Genomic DNA, 14277 nt, shown 5'->3' with positions numbered 1-14277 from the left:
AATAACAGTATAATACAGAAACGCATTAATGTTATGTAAGACAATGTAGCAAAATGTAACGCAACATAACACAACATAACGCAACGTATCCAGACGTAACGTGAAACGCTTTCTACATTGAAAATTTTTGCTTTCTCGCTAACGGTATTATTATGTACTGTTTATGGTTGAATATATTTTGATTTAATATTTTGTTTCTAATCTTAGTGCGATTTTATTTATTATTACATTTTTTATTTAATAAGTATTTCGCATTTTGTTAAATGCCAACTGACCGTGAAACGAAAGTGTACAATTTGAGGATGAACACCCACAAAGCAAACAGACATATGAGTTCGGTATTTATTTGCAATTATTTATTATTCTTTATATTATTTCTCTTAATATTTTATTTTTTGTTTTATTTCTATTATTTTTTTTTTATATATTTTATTAAATATTCTAATTTATTGTTATTTTTATACATTTATAATTTAACATTTAAATATATTGTTTATGATTTTTTTTATTCATAAACTTAATTATATTTGAATTTAAATGTTCTTCGATATTCATTTCATATTATCGGGTGATGCAAGTAGAGGTATTTTTTCAATATCCTTTAACAGAACACTCCTGAGTTATGTCAAGCTATCATGATATTTTTGTTCAGTATTGTTTGGCATTTTATCGTGGAAAGACTTACGCCTGAGCAACGTTTACAAATCGTTCAACTTTATTACGAAAATCTACGATCTGTAAAGAACGTATTACGCCCCACTTATGGTCAACATAATCGGCCTACCGAGGCTACAATGCACAACACCATCACGCATCTTGAGTCCCGACATTCATTATTGGATAATATTCAACCGAAGAAACCGTAGCTGAGAGTGCACACAAATACGGTGGAAAGTCGATTCAACACCGTTAGCAGCTACTCGTACTGACGTATGGAACGACTTGGCGTATTTCACGTCGAGATCTTAAATTGAAAGCGTACAAAATACAGGTTGTGCAAGAAAAGAAGCCGCTCGACCTTCCCGAGCGATGTTGCTTTGCTTATGGAAGCTTATGGAATGTTCCAAAAAGATCCGACGTTTTCGAGCCAAAGTTAGTTCAGTAAAGTGAGTTCTGACTTAATGGGTATATAAGCAAGCAAAACTCCCGCATTTGGGACGAAGAGCAACCCTCAGAGATTCAAGAGCTAAAACAACGGTTTGTAAGCCGTTGGAATCATCGGTCCATATTTCTTCAAAAATGATGGCAGCGAGAACGTAACCGTCAATGACGACCATTATCGCGCCAAGGTAACCGACTATTTGATGCCTGAAATTGAACCGCGTGATCTCGAATTCGCGAAAAGCGCCTTTAAAATGTGCAATCGAACTAAAATTATACAAGACTTTAGAGACCATGTAAGTGAGCCGCATTTCGTATTGCGAAATTTTAATCAAGCACACCGGATTGATAGGAGTATAGTGTGCCTGCTTGTCAAAAATGTGTTGAATGATAAATCAGTTTAACATTTTTTGTTTTCCTTATTGCCTTCCCTTATTGCCTTATAAAATCAGATGAAAACTTGCTTTAGACCCCATATAATTAATATGGGGATTTTCAAACATTCAATCGGCTTTACTCTTTTATGTCAATCAAAGACATTCTTTTCTCTTAATAATATTGGAAAAATCGGCTCAATACTACCCCTATCTCCTATGGGTTTATAGCGTATGGTCATAAGCAAGATATCTTATCAAAATTAATTGAACGTGTAATTTTGGATATATTATAGTTTAATGCCGAAAATATGTGAAATTGGAATTGGCTGTGATTCTTGACAACTGCAAGAATATGAAATGTCATTTCTTATTTATTTTTAATTTTTTTATAAAGCTTAATTTTTTTAATTAATTTATTGTTAATTAATTTAAATTTAATTATTTATTTTAATTTTTCAATTAAAATTAATTAATTTAATTTTTTAGTTAAATTTTTTTTTATTTATTTTTTTTTTTATAATTATAAATTCCAATTATTTTATAATAATCAATTTTTATTGTTTTTTTATATTTTAGTATACAATTGTAGAATAACTATTATTTTTGGAACTTTTTTTGTTTTATTTAATTGTTTTCTAAGAATTACTATTTTATTACTATAATTATGTTTTTATTATTGTAATTGCTTTTATTATATCATTATTTCTTTTATTTAAACCATATGTCCGTAGCTAATGTGGGCGCAAGTTCGGAAGGGTTTGGTTGTCGGCAGCCAAAGGCTAAGTTGGTGCTCTACAGATGCATACACATATATAATATAATACAGTTTTTATATATTAAATCATTTCTATATTTTTTATTGTTGTTTTACAAGTACTCGCTAAGTACTTGGCTCGAATGCGTAAGACATATTCTTTTCTTTCTTCTTTTCATATCTTCTTGGTCTTTATGTAATAATATAATTCAAAGTTTAATAATGGAAAAAAGTCAAAGCCAACTCAGGGGTAGCAGTAGAAGAGAAGAGCGCTTAAGACGTTCGTATACACATATATATATATATTTAAAAATAGTAATAAGAATCATAACGGAATTGAAAAAATCGAAATTTGCTTCCTAATTAGCATTAGTCTTATACGAAAAATCAACTAAAACTTCGCACTTACCCATATCATCGATGAGGGGCGCCATGCGCAGCGTCACGCCGACCAACATGAGGCACATGACCAGCAGCAGACACGCTGTCACAACGATTGTGCAGCGCGCCCGCTGCGACAGGTCATCGGGATCGACGACCTTTGCGCCGACAAATGAAGGCGGGTAAAGAAGAAGAGAGTAAGGAGAGAGAAAAAAGAAGAAAAAGGCAAAATTTTCTTTTTAGTTTTTATTTATTGTTAATTTTTTATTTGCCTCTCTATACCTTGACAATGCGCGTTTCCAGATCCTGCACTAGGATTTTTGGTTTTTTATGTCGACGTCGCTTTTTGTGGCGATGATGGCTGGAAAGAGAGAGAAATATAGTTTATATACATAGGTGAATAAGCACTTTCACTTGTCTTAGCGGTGGATTTCTCCACAATATCGATAACTAGATCTTAACTCTACTAATAAACTTTCATTAGAACTAAATGTCCTAAATGGCCAAACTAGAAATATCTTAAGGGTAATCCATTTCGAGGTTACCTACTTATTTGAAGAAAAAACACCTAAATTTGAGATGTTATGGAGAATAAGAACTGACGATGTGTGCGGCCTGGCGTGGTCTTGCAGGAATACAAGTTCAAGCAATTAGGAACAAAGCTGACCACTTCTAAGCGATTGCTTTCTTCGAACGGTCCAACGGTCCAAGTTGGGAGTACAGGTCCAAATTACGAGTTTAGCCGTCAAACATCGCACGTTCTTTTTGTATCTCGGCACATGTAAAGAGTTTCATGGTTTGCTGTGCAATGTTTAATTCCAAGGCAATCGAAAAAGTGCTTACATGCCGGTCGGACTCGACGATTTGATTTTATCGATATTTTTGTCGATGGCCTTTTAGAGTGTAGTGCACCTATCACATTAAAATTTTCGAAACAGTGATCCAAAAAAACTGAGTGCAACTATCATAAACCTGTCTGTAACTTTTAGTCGAAAACCTTATGTTTCTGGCTTTATATTTTGTTTTACTGAACAGAACAGGGAGGCATGCTGGAGCTGACTGTACTCCAACTGTTAATCAATCAAACAGCAAAATATACTATGCTTCACATTACAGCTCACAAAGATATGGAAGAGGGAAAGTAATCTCCACCAAACAAATAAAGATCATAAGTAAACAGAGATCACAGGCTAACCACCCGAAGAATAGCATTACTAAAGGTGTAGACTTTACAAAGAAGTAAAAAATTTTTCAGGTGCCTAAAAATAAACCTCCAACGCAACTATTGCAATGAAAGTATTGTCATACTCTGCTATAGTCAAGCGGCACTTAAAGCGGTCTCAGCTTACGAGAGTACATTTCTTTTGGTGCAAGAGTGTTTATAAGTCTGAAGAGTCTAGCAGAGTGTACTTCAACCTGCCACCTAAGTCAGAAAGACGTGAGCTATAATAAACTGGCTGAAGAAGTTGCCCGCTCTACTAGAACACTGCATTGTGGGGGACCCCCCCTACCATAAAGAACCTGCTCTGCAGGAAGAACAGAGTAATTAAAAAAAGCTGATATGGGTGGTTATAACCTCGCAAGGTTTAAATATGTAACTAACCTCTCCAGAGACAAATTCTGCATACTTCTGGCCACCGCAGGTTCAAGAAACAACTTTTCAACATGGTCTGTCTATAGATGTGGAGTCTGCGCCCATGGATGACATACTAGATCTACGATCCGAAAAGGTATCACACCGTCTTAATAGCACCCAACGGTATCCAGAAATTTATCAGAAAGGAGAGCACAACAAAACTTAGGTTTAGACGCAAGCCTCAATGTATTTCTATTCTAATCTATTCTACTAGATCTTATAGATTTTATTAAAATTATATTCCGAACACGGTAATTTTGTGCCCAAAAGCAAGAACTAAATATTCGGAATAAAAAAACATATTTGCTGAAACCGCACTCTTGAATGAACTTTTTTCTAACTTGTACCCAAATGAAATCTTAGCTAAGATTGTTTCAGACTGAGTAGTCGTTTGCGTTTCACAGTCAATGCTTAATTTCTATAAAATTTTATTACGATATATGGCAACGTTTTATAAATGTCATCCATAAAAATATGTTTGAAATATTGAATTTGCAATACATAAATTTGCGCGAAGAATTATATCGAAAATGGAAATGGAAAACAACAAAAGAAACCCGAGTTTCACCGCTAGCAAATCGGAGCCCCTATTGGAACTGGTGGAAATACCAATCCCATCCCATATTTTTTTTTATCAAAAAATCAGTTCTTACGGATATTATTCTTCTTTTCACAAATAATTGAAAAGTCAAACAATTCAAAACAAAAATGAGCTGTTACTTAAGCACTGCTTAAGTCTCCCATTTTCAGTACTAAGCATAACTTAAGTATGAACTGTAAAACCTATTTTCCTGTTTTATCTTAAGCACAACTTAAGTATGGACTATGAAACCGGGCATAGGAATCAGAGGTAGGTTAGGATAGGAGTTTCGATGAAGGCCAGCAAGAATTGTCGTTAAAAAATATTTGGTTCGACAATATTAGTACTTCACGACCTTCTGACGATTAAGATGCAAATTTCATATAACCACCTATAAAATATATACATTAATAAGCAGAGTTAAGTCCCTCAGTTTTAAAGATATCGATATGATTTTTTGCACACGTCCTTATTACACTGTCGGAACCACCGACATCGAACGACCATAGCTTACAGCTGCCATACAAATGAACGATCGGAATGTAGTCCTGGTATGGAATACTGTTTTATTTGGCGAGATCAATTCACGAAATTTGGCATGGATTGTTTTCTAAAATTTAAGATACATCGCACCAATGAAGTGGTCGTAGAACAGTGATGTATTCAGCACATATTCTTGACTTAAGATAATCGCTTGCAGGAGGCTTCCATTACAAAATAACACCAAAAATGGAGTAAGCAGAACGTAGATTTTGGAAACTTGTCAATCCAACGAATATATGTTTCATCGACTGCTTTGCAAACGGTCACAGAAAATAATATCATTTCAGGTACACAAATCAAGAAGTAAACTGTTCAAACCCCGAGGTACCGAATATGTGGATCCCAGTATCTATAGTTGACGGTTGACCGAAAATATCGATCAATATATGGAAAATGCAAATGATACTTAGAGAGAGAATCCTTTCCTAATAATAGTACCTCTGTGTATCAGAAATGGGTTGCACATATAAGGATTTTCGAACCGGGTGACTTTTGTATATATCGGCCAATATTTGATTTATCTCATTGAAAATGAGTGCGCGTGTATTACTCATAAGAGTGTATCTTTGTGTCTAAAATAGATATAATTGTATATATAAAATTGCTTGGATTCCGATCGTTGGTTGACTTCTTCTTCTGCAAGTTGCAATAGTATAAAATATGCGGTTGCCACCGGCATTTGCGCTTCCTTACTTGTTTTTAATTATTATTGAGGCCTCATTTTCGCTCCATTACTTTTGATATAATATATTTTTCATATGAGAAAACTTTGAAAATACTCAACAATTACCGTTAACACGATCTGAAATAATTGTTTGATTCACCCTACAGCATCCAAACAATACGCTTGTCCATAACAAAAGCAGAGCGCAGAGTGAATTTTCACTAAATTACCCATTAATATGAATCGTGAACAGTTCAATTCGCATTCGATAGTTGAGCGCTCACATATTTGAAAATAATGCAAGTGCCGCAAGCGCACACGAGCGCGAAAAGTGCAGTTTTGTTCAAATACAGGGTGGTCATGATGCATTTTATTGTATTTTTACACTATTTTTGAAATTTTTAAAAGCGAAGATGGGTGAGTGCAGTTTTTAGTACGTCAAAAGTGAACAATGTTCAGAGTTTTCGAAAGAGTTGATACTTTTTACAATTGAAAAACTTTTAAATTTTTTTATTTTTATTGTTTTTAATTTTTTTTTTTTAATTTTTAGATTTTTTTTATTTTTTTCAGATTTTTTATTTTTTTTAGTTTATTTTTTTTTAAACTATTTTTTTGATTCTTTCAATTTTTTTTAATTTTTTTTTTATAAATTTTTTTTATATTTTTTTAATTCTTTACATTTTTTAATATTTTATATGTTTTTAGAATTCTTTTTAATTAAAATTTTTTTATATTATATTTATTTTATTTTTCGTTATGAATAAAGAACACCGTTTACTATTATTTTAATTCTTTCTCAAATTTAGAACAAAAAATTATTTTTTCATTTTGAAGTCTGCTTCTGAACCACCCATTATGCCCGCGTTCCAACCAACTTGTCAGCTCGCAATTTCCACGAAATTCGATAGCGCCATTTCGCACAGCTCAGCATGCGCCTGCGGAACACAATAAACAAACAAAGCCGCATGCAACAACAACAACAACAGCTTTTTTCGCAGAATTTTCCATGCCACCGAAGAATCGCGCGAGCAGGTCGAGCTGAGTGCAAATGGCTTTAATAAAGCAGCTGAACAGTCAAGAGCCTACCGCCAACTGCACTACATCAGCAAGTATATGCCCTTGCCATTCTTCCTCGAGAAGCTTCACACGCATTCACCATGCCCACGCCAGCGCCAGCGCGACACGCGCGCCAGCTTACTGAACTCTTTGGCACACCTTGACCCAAATTTCAGACGAAGCATAATTAAAGCACAAAACATGCTGGCAGCCTCAACAGCAATCAACGGCAGTGCGCCGAAAGCCGGAGGTAGGCAAGCGGGTGGCTCATCAGAGGGCTTGCGTGTGCGGCTGCAGGGCGCACAGGGTGCAGACCGGCAGTCAGCTGTTGAATTGTTTGCATAGCTCAGCAGACAGTGATACAGTTGGTGCTCCTCACCTTGTTGTTGTTGTCGCCAAGCGGCGAAATTTTCCAATCAAAAAAGAACTGGAGATAAACTCATATACATATATTTGGGTCGGCTCGTGTAATCCTTATGAAGGCGCTTGGCACACGTTCCCACGCCTTTGTATGTGGAAGAACCAAGCGCATCTCGATTTCATGGCAACACAAGTAATAATTGCAGCGCCGCTTCGCAAATTGACGTCCCAAAGTGGCAAGTAAGCATTCAATGGCCGCGCGATGATTTGCAAATATCCAGCACCCTGGCGATGCCAACGCCTTGCAATGCTGGTTTTCTTGTTTCGTCCTTTTTTTGCTTGCCATTCGTAATCTTAATTGCTGTGCCACACTTTTTTTTGTGCCGACACTATTCTATTGTTCTCAAGTTCCCACAGTTGCTTTGCCGCAACCATCAATTTTCACTTGATATTCCCGGCATACACAATCCTTCGTTCGTTATCCTCTTCTCTTCCACCCTGCCGTGCTTTTGGCTGCTACGAATTGTTTGGAATTAATTGGTAAAGCTTTCTCAGTGCGCTTATGCATGTGCTGGTCGGCGGCGCGGTGGCGGGGGCGGTGTCAGAAGATCAGCCTCAACGAAATTATCTTGCCGACAGCGGGCGTACATTGAACGGCCCTAATTACAAACGGTTCAGTTGGCTGCGTTGCTTGGCTGGGCGGGTCGCATGAACTACAGCCGTTGGGCGAAAAAATAAGTGGATAGTGAATGGACTCTCCAAGATATTAACGGAAGACCAACAGAAGGGCTAACTGACCAGTTAAGCAATATACAATTTATGGTGACTGTCAATTTAACAGAAATATCGAACCCTTTGGCCTCTTCTGTGTGGTCTCAGCAATTTTCGACACGTTTACGGTAACGTAAGCGCGATTTGGAGGTTAAAGTCAGCTTCTATATGAGCTTCCGATTATTACTCAGATCGCCTTTAGAGTTCTTAGATAGATAGATTACTAATAATACCATTTGGACAGCTGATGAACAGAACTTCTAGGTATGGATAAAAAATACCGTTGCATATGGACAAAACGCTTAGATGTAAAAAATTTATTGAAGTGCCTCATATCAATTCCAGCAAATTCGCTAGGTTCGTATGGCGACCGAGATGCTTCAACCTTAGTGTGACGTAAACTGGACAGTAGGGGAGAAAGTGGATAGATGTGTCCACCTCAACTTCCTCTATGCAACTTTGAAAAAGTTCCGTTCTCCAAAATCTAGAAGTTCAGTTTTATGGACCAATCTTGGCCAGAAGGCATTCCAAGACTTGCAACCGAATGTACGATACGTTCACATGCTAATTGGTCTACACGTGCCCCTTCTAGCGAGTTCATCGGCTTTACAGTTTCCGGCCATTCCGCTGTGACCAGGCATCTAGAAAAGTTGAATATGGATTTAGCTTGATGTGTTTACTAGTGAGATTGAGAGCTCCCAATAGGAGACTTCTCCGCCAACCATGTGTCGTGAGCTCCGATCCATCCAAGAAGAAGCTCACCGCGTCTCTTCTCTAGCGGCCCCGCCCCACTCACATATCCCTCGGTGGTATATGCGCTGTTATCAAGAATGTAGTCGAAGTGCAAGAGGTTTTCGGAATGTCCCGCTTTGGGACTCTTACAATAAGTTTGAACAAATATGCGGGACAAGTTTGTTAAGCTTAATTCGGCCTTACGAGTTTACGAGAGAAAGTATCTGCGGAAGATTTTGCGCAATGGCAACGGCGAATAAAACAGTCGATGGAACGATGAACTGTACGACGACATTGACATAGTTCGGTGAATTAGAAGACAGCGGATACGCTGGCTAGGTCATGATGTCCGAATGGTTGAAATTACTCCAGCTCTGAGAGTATTTGACGCAGTACGGGCCGGGGGAAACAGTGGAAAGGGAAGACCTCCACTCCGTTGGAAAGAGCAGATGGAGGGGGACCTGGCTTTACTTTGAATCTCCAATTGGCGCCCAACATTGAAAAGGAAGGACGACTGGCGCGCTGTTGTAAACTCGGCTATAATCGCGTAAGTGGTGTCCACGCCAATAAAGAAGAAGAAGAGGCATAATTCGTATTCAGCTTCATAAATCGATTACTTTTCTTTGATGGAGGGATGTATACTAACTTTACTATAAAGGAACGGGTTCCACTACTTCATCTAAATCATGGAGATTCGACCGAATCATAACTGATCTAATCTGCAAGTTTCTTCAAATTTATGTTTGGAAACCTATCGATTTGATGGAAAATTTTTCAAAGGTAAAGACCTAAAAGGGAAACAAAAAAATGTGTTTTTTTCGATTCATTTCACCATTACATTATTAAAGGACTTCGCGATCTTTCAGTGACCAGCTTTTAGTGATTGTTGAAATCCTCTTTTTCGAAACAGGAGACCTCAGCTAGAATTTGTAACATCATCCTCACAAAGTTGAATTTTTTTTTAATTCTTAAGCTCCTGAAAGCTAACTAGAGTTTCTAAAGAAAAAAATTTTATATTCTATTGGTCTGTCTGCATGCTGTATTCTTCTTCGCTTCGACTTCATAGTTTATTAATTAAACCATTGTCTTGGGCATTTGAGCTCAGCTGTCTATTAACTTCAGCGCAGTTTCTTCAGCACACTCATCGTCGACGCTGTTTACACACATTTAAGCAACAATTTATTCTACATATTTCAAATGTGCTTAAACACTTTGTGTGGCTATGCCTTACTTACCGATGTTTTCGATGTCGGCGATGGCTGCTTGGAACTATTTCTTCAAGGTCGTCATTTTTATCGGACTCCGTTTGGATTTGCATATCGTAAGGGAAGTTATCATTGTACTGAAATTGGCTGCAGTTAACGGGAAAATTAATTAGAATTTTTGAAAGAGAATTCGAAATTATTTTAAATTAGATATGATATATGGACTTACAGTGGCTCATTAGGCGGCATACTAAGTATGCAGTGTTGCAATCCGCTTGGTGTTGGATAAACCAAAACCGGATCTGAACATCTGTGGTAACGTTCTGGGTGAGACATTTACAATAATATCGATTATTAAGGCTTATAAAAATGAGAACTTCTAGGTGCTTACTGTATTTTCGTTTGCGCTTTCGATACTCATCGTCACTGCCGCTCTGCCCTGACGGCCAGCTGGGCTTGTAGCGCTGTTTGTTCTTCTCGCGGCCGCGCGATGAAGACTTCGTTGTAGTGCAGCAACCAGTCGGCGCCACACTGGAACCAGTCGATGTCGAAGTCATGCGGTTCAGCTTGGCCGTATCCGCAGGTACCGCCGCGCCGCCCACAATAACTCCATTGGCGTTGCCATTGCGCACGCGTGAACCGTTAAGCGGCACAACAGCCGTGGTGCCGTCGGTAATGCCGGCAGCCGTGGTAGCCTGGTACACCGTAGTAGCTGGCGAAAACGTCTTAGTAGCAGCTGTGCTGCCGTTAATTGTGGTGCGGTGTGCGGGCAATTGATTTTGTGCGTTAGATGGCGCTGCTGGCGCGGCGTAGCCAGACGCAGTGAATTTTTTTGTATTGAAACTATCTACTAATTGATCACTATGACTAATATTACACGGCAATGTCCCGCTCACTGCGCCGGCGCCATCAGCTGACGTTGCGGGCACAAAAGGCGCTTGCACTATTTGTGGTGTCGGCAGCAAACGATTGCGCCCCATGCCGCCGACTACTAACAGACTTGTGCTTTTCGATTTGAAACGATCGCCCAGCATGAAGGCACCAACACCACCACCACCGCCGCCTGCTGCGGTTGGCGAGCAGATGGGTGCGTGCAGCGACAAGGAGTCGCTTTGATTCAACAAAGTGCTAACGGTCAAATTGGCGCTCTCCTCCGAGGTATTCTGACGCGAAATGTAACGTGAGTAGGCGGACATGTCGCCAAAGTCACCCGCACCGCCGTAAGTGCTGTCCGTATAAGACACTTGATGGCGAAAGATGTGCTGTTTGGTTTGGGTAATCTTATTGCTGGTGGGGACTGTTGTGATTTCACTACCGACAATGGTGGTGTAGGCGCCAGCTCTGGGCGCTGCGGTGTAAGGAACGGCAGTGGTGGGCGTAATTATATGCTTCGTAGTTGTAGCGGCCTGCATGGCATTGTTAATGCTAACTGTCGTCTGTGCCAGTGGTGGCATTGGCTCCGTTGCTGGTGCCGGTATCGTGGCGATCAAATGTCGTGGCAGTACGGGGCTGCATTGTGCACTAATCGATTTGGCTTCGAGTATGCGCAAGCGTTTTGCCAGTCGTGCACGTTCGTAAATGAGTGAGGCAGTTTCGTCTGGTATGATCTCGGCGCCGCCAAAACTTACCGTACAACGTGAGCTGCCGAACGATAAACTTTCGATGCTGTCGCGTAGCGAAGTCAAGCTATCGTCGGCCATCGTCGACGTATGTAAGCGTGCGCCGGTCCCGTTCTCATAACCACTGGCCAATGAAGTGGTGTCAAAGGTACGCTCCAGCAGCGAAACGGGTAAACCACCGTTGCCACCATTGCCATTACTATTGCCGTTACCATTAATGACCGAGACCGAACGTCTATGTGTGGCAGCACGTGAGTCGCCGGAGCCCGAGCTCGATGTCATCACCTCAGCTGGTGTATGCGTCTGCGCGCGTACTAACAAGCTGCGCCTTACCATAGTCTGTCCACCAGCAGCGCCAGCACCGCTTACATCATTCTTCTCCGAAGAATTGCTCAGTGTGCTGGCCACGCTATCATCAGCCGGCTGTCCGCCTGCAGCACCGTGTGCAGTAGTCAGCTGCGTTTTAACCTTCTGCGTCTTCGTTAGCGTGGCACGTGCCAACTGCGAGCGATGACTACCATTCGAAGCCGAGGCCGAGGTTGAGAATACCTCTATTTCATCGCCATCCTTTCTGCCGCTACTACCGCTTGTTCGCTTTGCTGCAGTCTTTGTGCTACGTAATGCGGTCGGTGACGCCATCATTGCGTCAAACTCGCCACGCATGAAAACATCGGGTTCGCTATCGCCGCGCAACTTACGCGAACCACCGAAAAGTTTGCGACTAAAAAATATGCGTCCAATGGACTTACGTTTCATGCGTTTGGCACGCTTCCGCTCCTCACACTCACGCTTGATGGCCATCACTTTCTTTTGCAGCAGTGTGCTGAATATTACCTCGTAGGTGAGCGCTCGTTGCAGGTCTTCGAGCGTGTCGTTCGTACTAACCGCTTTGTCCACCTTCATAAGCACACGTGGCGTTGGACTGTCATCGTCGTTAGGTAGTTCGTTCACATGCTCTTCAAGTCTGACCCGTTGGGTCTCCAATTCAGTTGTGTCCTCTGTCAACCCCTCTATTGGTTCTTCGAACATGCTTTCAGTTGGACTTTTGTCTTCACCTACTGCACTTCCGCGTGGCTTCGATTTGCCATCAAAATTCCTAGGCAGCTGTTCTAAGCTTGTTCTCTCTAAGATTCCGACGTTCCCAGCGTCTTTTACAAGCTTTCTACAGTCTTCTTTCTTTGGCTCAATCATGTTTTCTTCCTCCATGTTTCTTTCTCTGTAACCTTTTTTGTTTTTTACTTGTTACTATAATATGTCAATACTCTGCCTCTCTCGAAATAACATTCTCACCACTCCGTTTGTGCCGAGTATTTTTTGTGGTATCTGTAGACTTTGCAAAAATGGTGTTAGCAGTACGGCAGCTTGTTCTTTCTTTATAAAACTTCTGCTTTGTTGTTGCTGTTCTTCAATAGTTAGTATGCGTTTGCTTGTGCCCTCTCTACTCTTGTCTCTTCTGTCCATCTGCCTCAACATTTTTCCATTGTTTCATGACATTAGCTGATTTATTTGTTGTTTTTGTTCTTCTTTGGAGTATTGTTTTTGTTGTGACATCTGTAAAACATTTATATTGCCCTCTCTTTGCCCGTTTCTGCTGCGCTCAATCGCATTGGAATGTCATTCGTATTCAAATATGTTTTTACTCTTTTTGTTGTTGTTATTTCTTGTTAGTGATTTATTACACTGGGTGCATATGTTGCCATATGTGTGAGTTATTCAAGTCATCTCAATTGAAATCCCTTCGCTTTTCCTTTCTTTTTCTCAGCTTTGAGGATTCTATTAGTTTGCGGCTGTTTGAGTGGCACTTGGACACAATCGCAATCACTCAATTCTTCTCAAGATCGCTCGGTTGTCTGAGGCAGTTGTAGTTTATCTGAAAAACGAAAGGAAAACGGAGTATGAAACTAATAGCTGTAGAAGTGTTGCTATTGATAAAAGATTGAGATGTAATCATTTCAGAATGGGCGAGAATAAGTTTGAGTTTTGAAGTGACTTCGAAGTGAAGTTATCAAGCGCACTTTTTCATAATCCGAAACGAAATCGATAAACAACAAAATTGAAAAACGTATAAAGACTGAGTATTGTGCGAGATAATCACAATGTTGTAAAAAAAAATTGTACTGGTTGATCCATTTCAAGGTTCCCTACTTTTTTAAAGAAAAAGCACAGAAACCACAAATTTAATAGAGAATTTTTATTCTCTTCGAAAAAACATTTCTTGGCGTTTAGTTTTTGAAAATTATCTCTTTCAAATGTTGGCAGCGGCTACGTCTAAATGGTTTATTCATTTAGTCTAATTTTCGATGACTTGTTCTATCATTTGTACTGGGAACTGGCGAATGACATGCGTGATATATTGCTCCAAGGCCTGAATCCAAGCAGATATACAGCATAGACTTTAGACTTTACATATCTCCACAGGAAAAGGTCTAAGTCTGTATAATATCACGCGATCTTGGTGACCAATTGACCGGGCCAAATTGTGAAATTATCTGGACAAA

At 39.6% G+C, this 14277-nt stretch overlaps 1 protein-coding gene and 1 long non-coding RNA gene across 4 annotated transcripts in view; one reads left to right on the top strand and one right to left on the bottom strand.

The window, feature by feature from the left end:
- Positions 1-14277, bottom strand: part of LOC120772772 — a 497265-nt gene that overhangs the window by 308662 nt on the left and 174326 nt on the right. For both annotated transcript variants that reach the window (XM_040101545.1, XM_040101546.1), the window contains 5 exons: positions 10552-13649; positions 10390-10483; positions 10191-10307; positions 2896-2974; positions 2642-2771 (listed from right to left, as the gene is read on the bottom strand). In XM_040101545.1, the coding sequence (XP_039957479.1) occupies positions 2642-2771; positions 2896-2974; positions 10191-10307; positions 10390-10483; positions 10552-12985 (2854 nt within the window). In that variant the 5' untranslated portion in view covers positions 12986-13649. The remainder of the gene's footprint in view (positions 1-2641; positions 2772-2895; positions 2975-10190; positions 10308-10389; positions 10484-10551; positions 13650-14277) is intronic.
- The window catches only part of LOC120772778, a 354753-nt gene that overhangs the window by 256478 nt on the left and 83998 nt on the right, over positions 1-14277 (top strand). The window lies entirely within an intron of this gene.

The sequence above is a fragment of the Bactrocera tryoni genome, chromosome 3 (genome assembly GCF_016617805.1).
Source record: "Bactrocera tryoni isolate S06 chromosome 3, CSIRO_BtryS06_freeze2, whole genome shotgun sequence".
Taxonomy (NCBI): domain Eukaryota; kingdom Metazoa; phylum Arthropoda; class Insecta; order Diptera; family Tephritidae; genus Bactrocera; species Bactrocera tryoni.
Note: the sequence above shows the minus strand (reverse complement) of the source record. Positions and strands in the feature narration are given on the sequence as shown.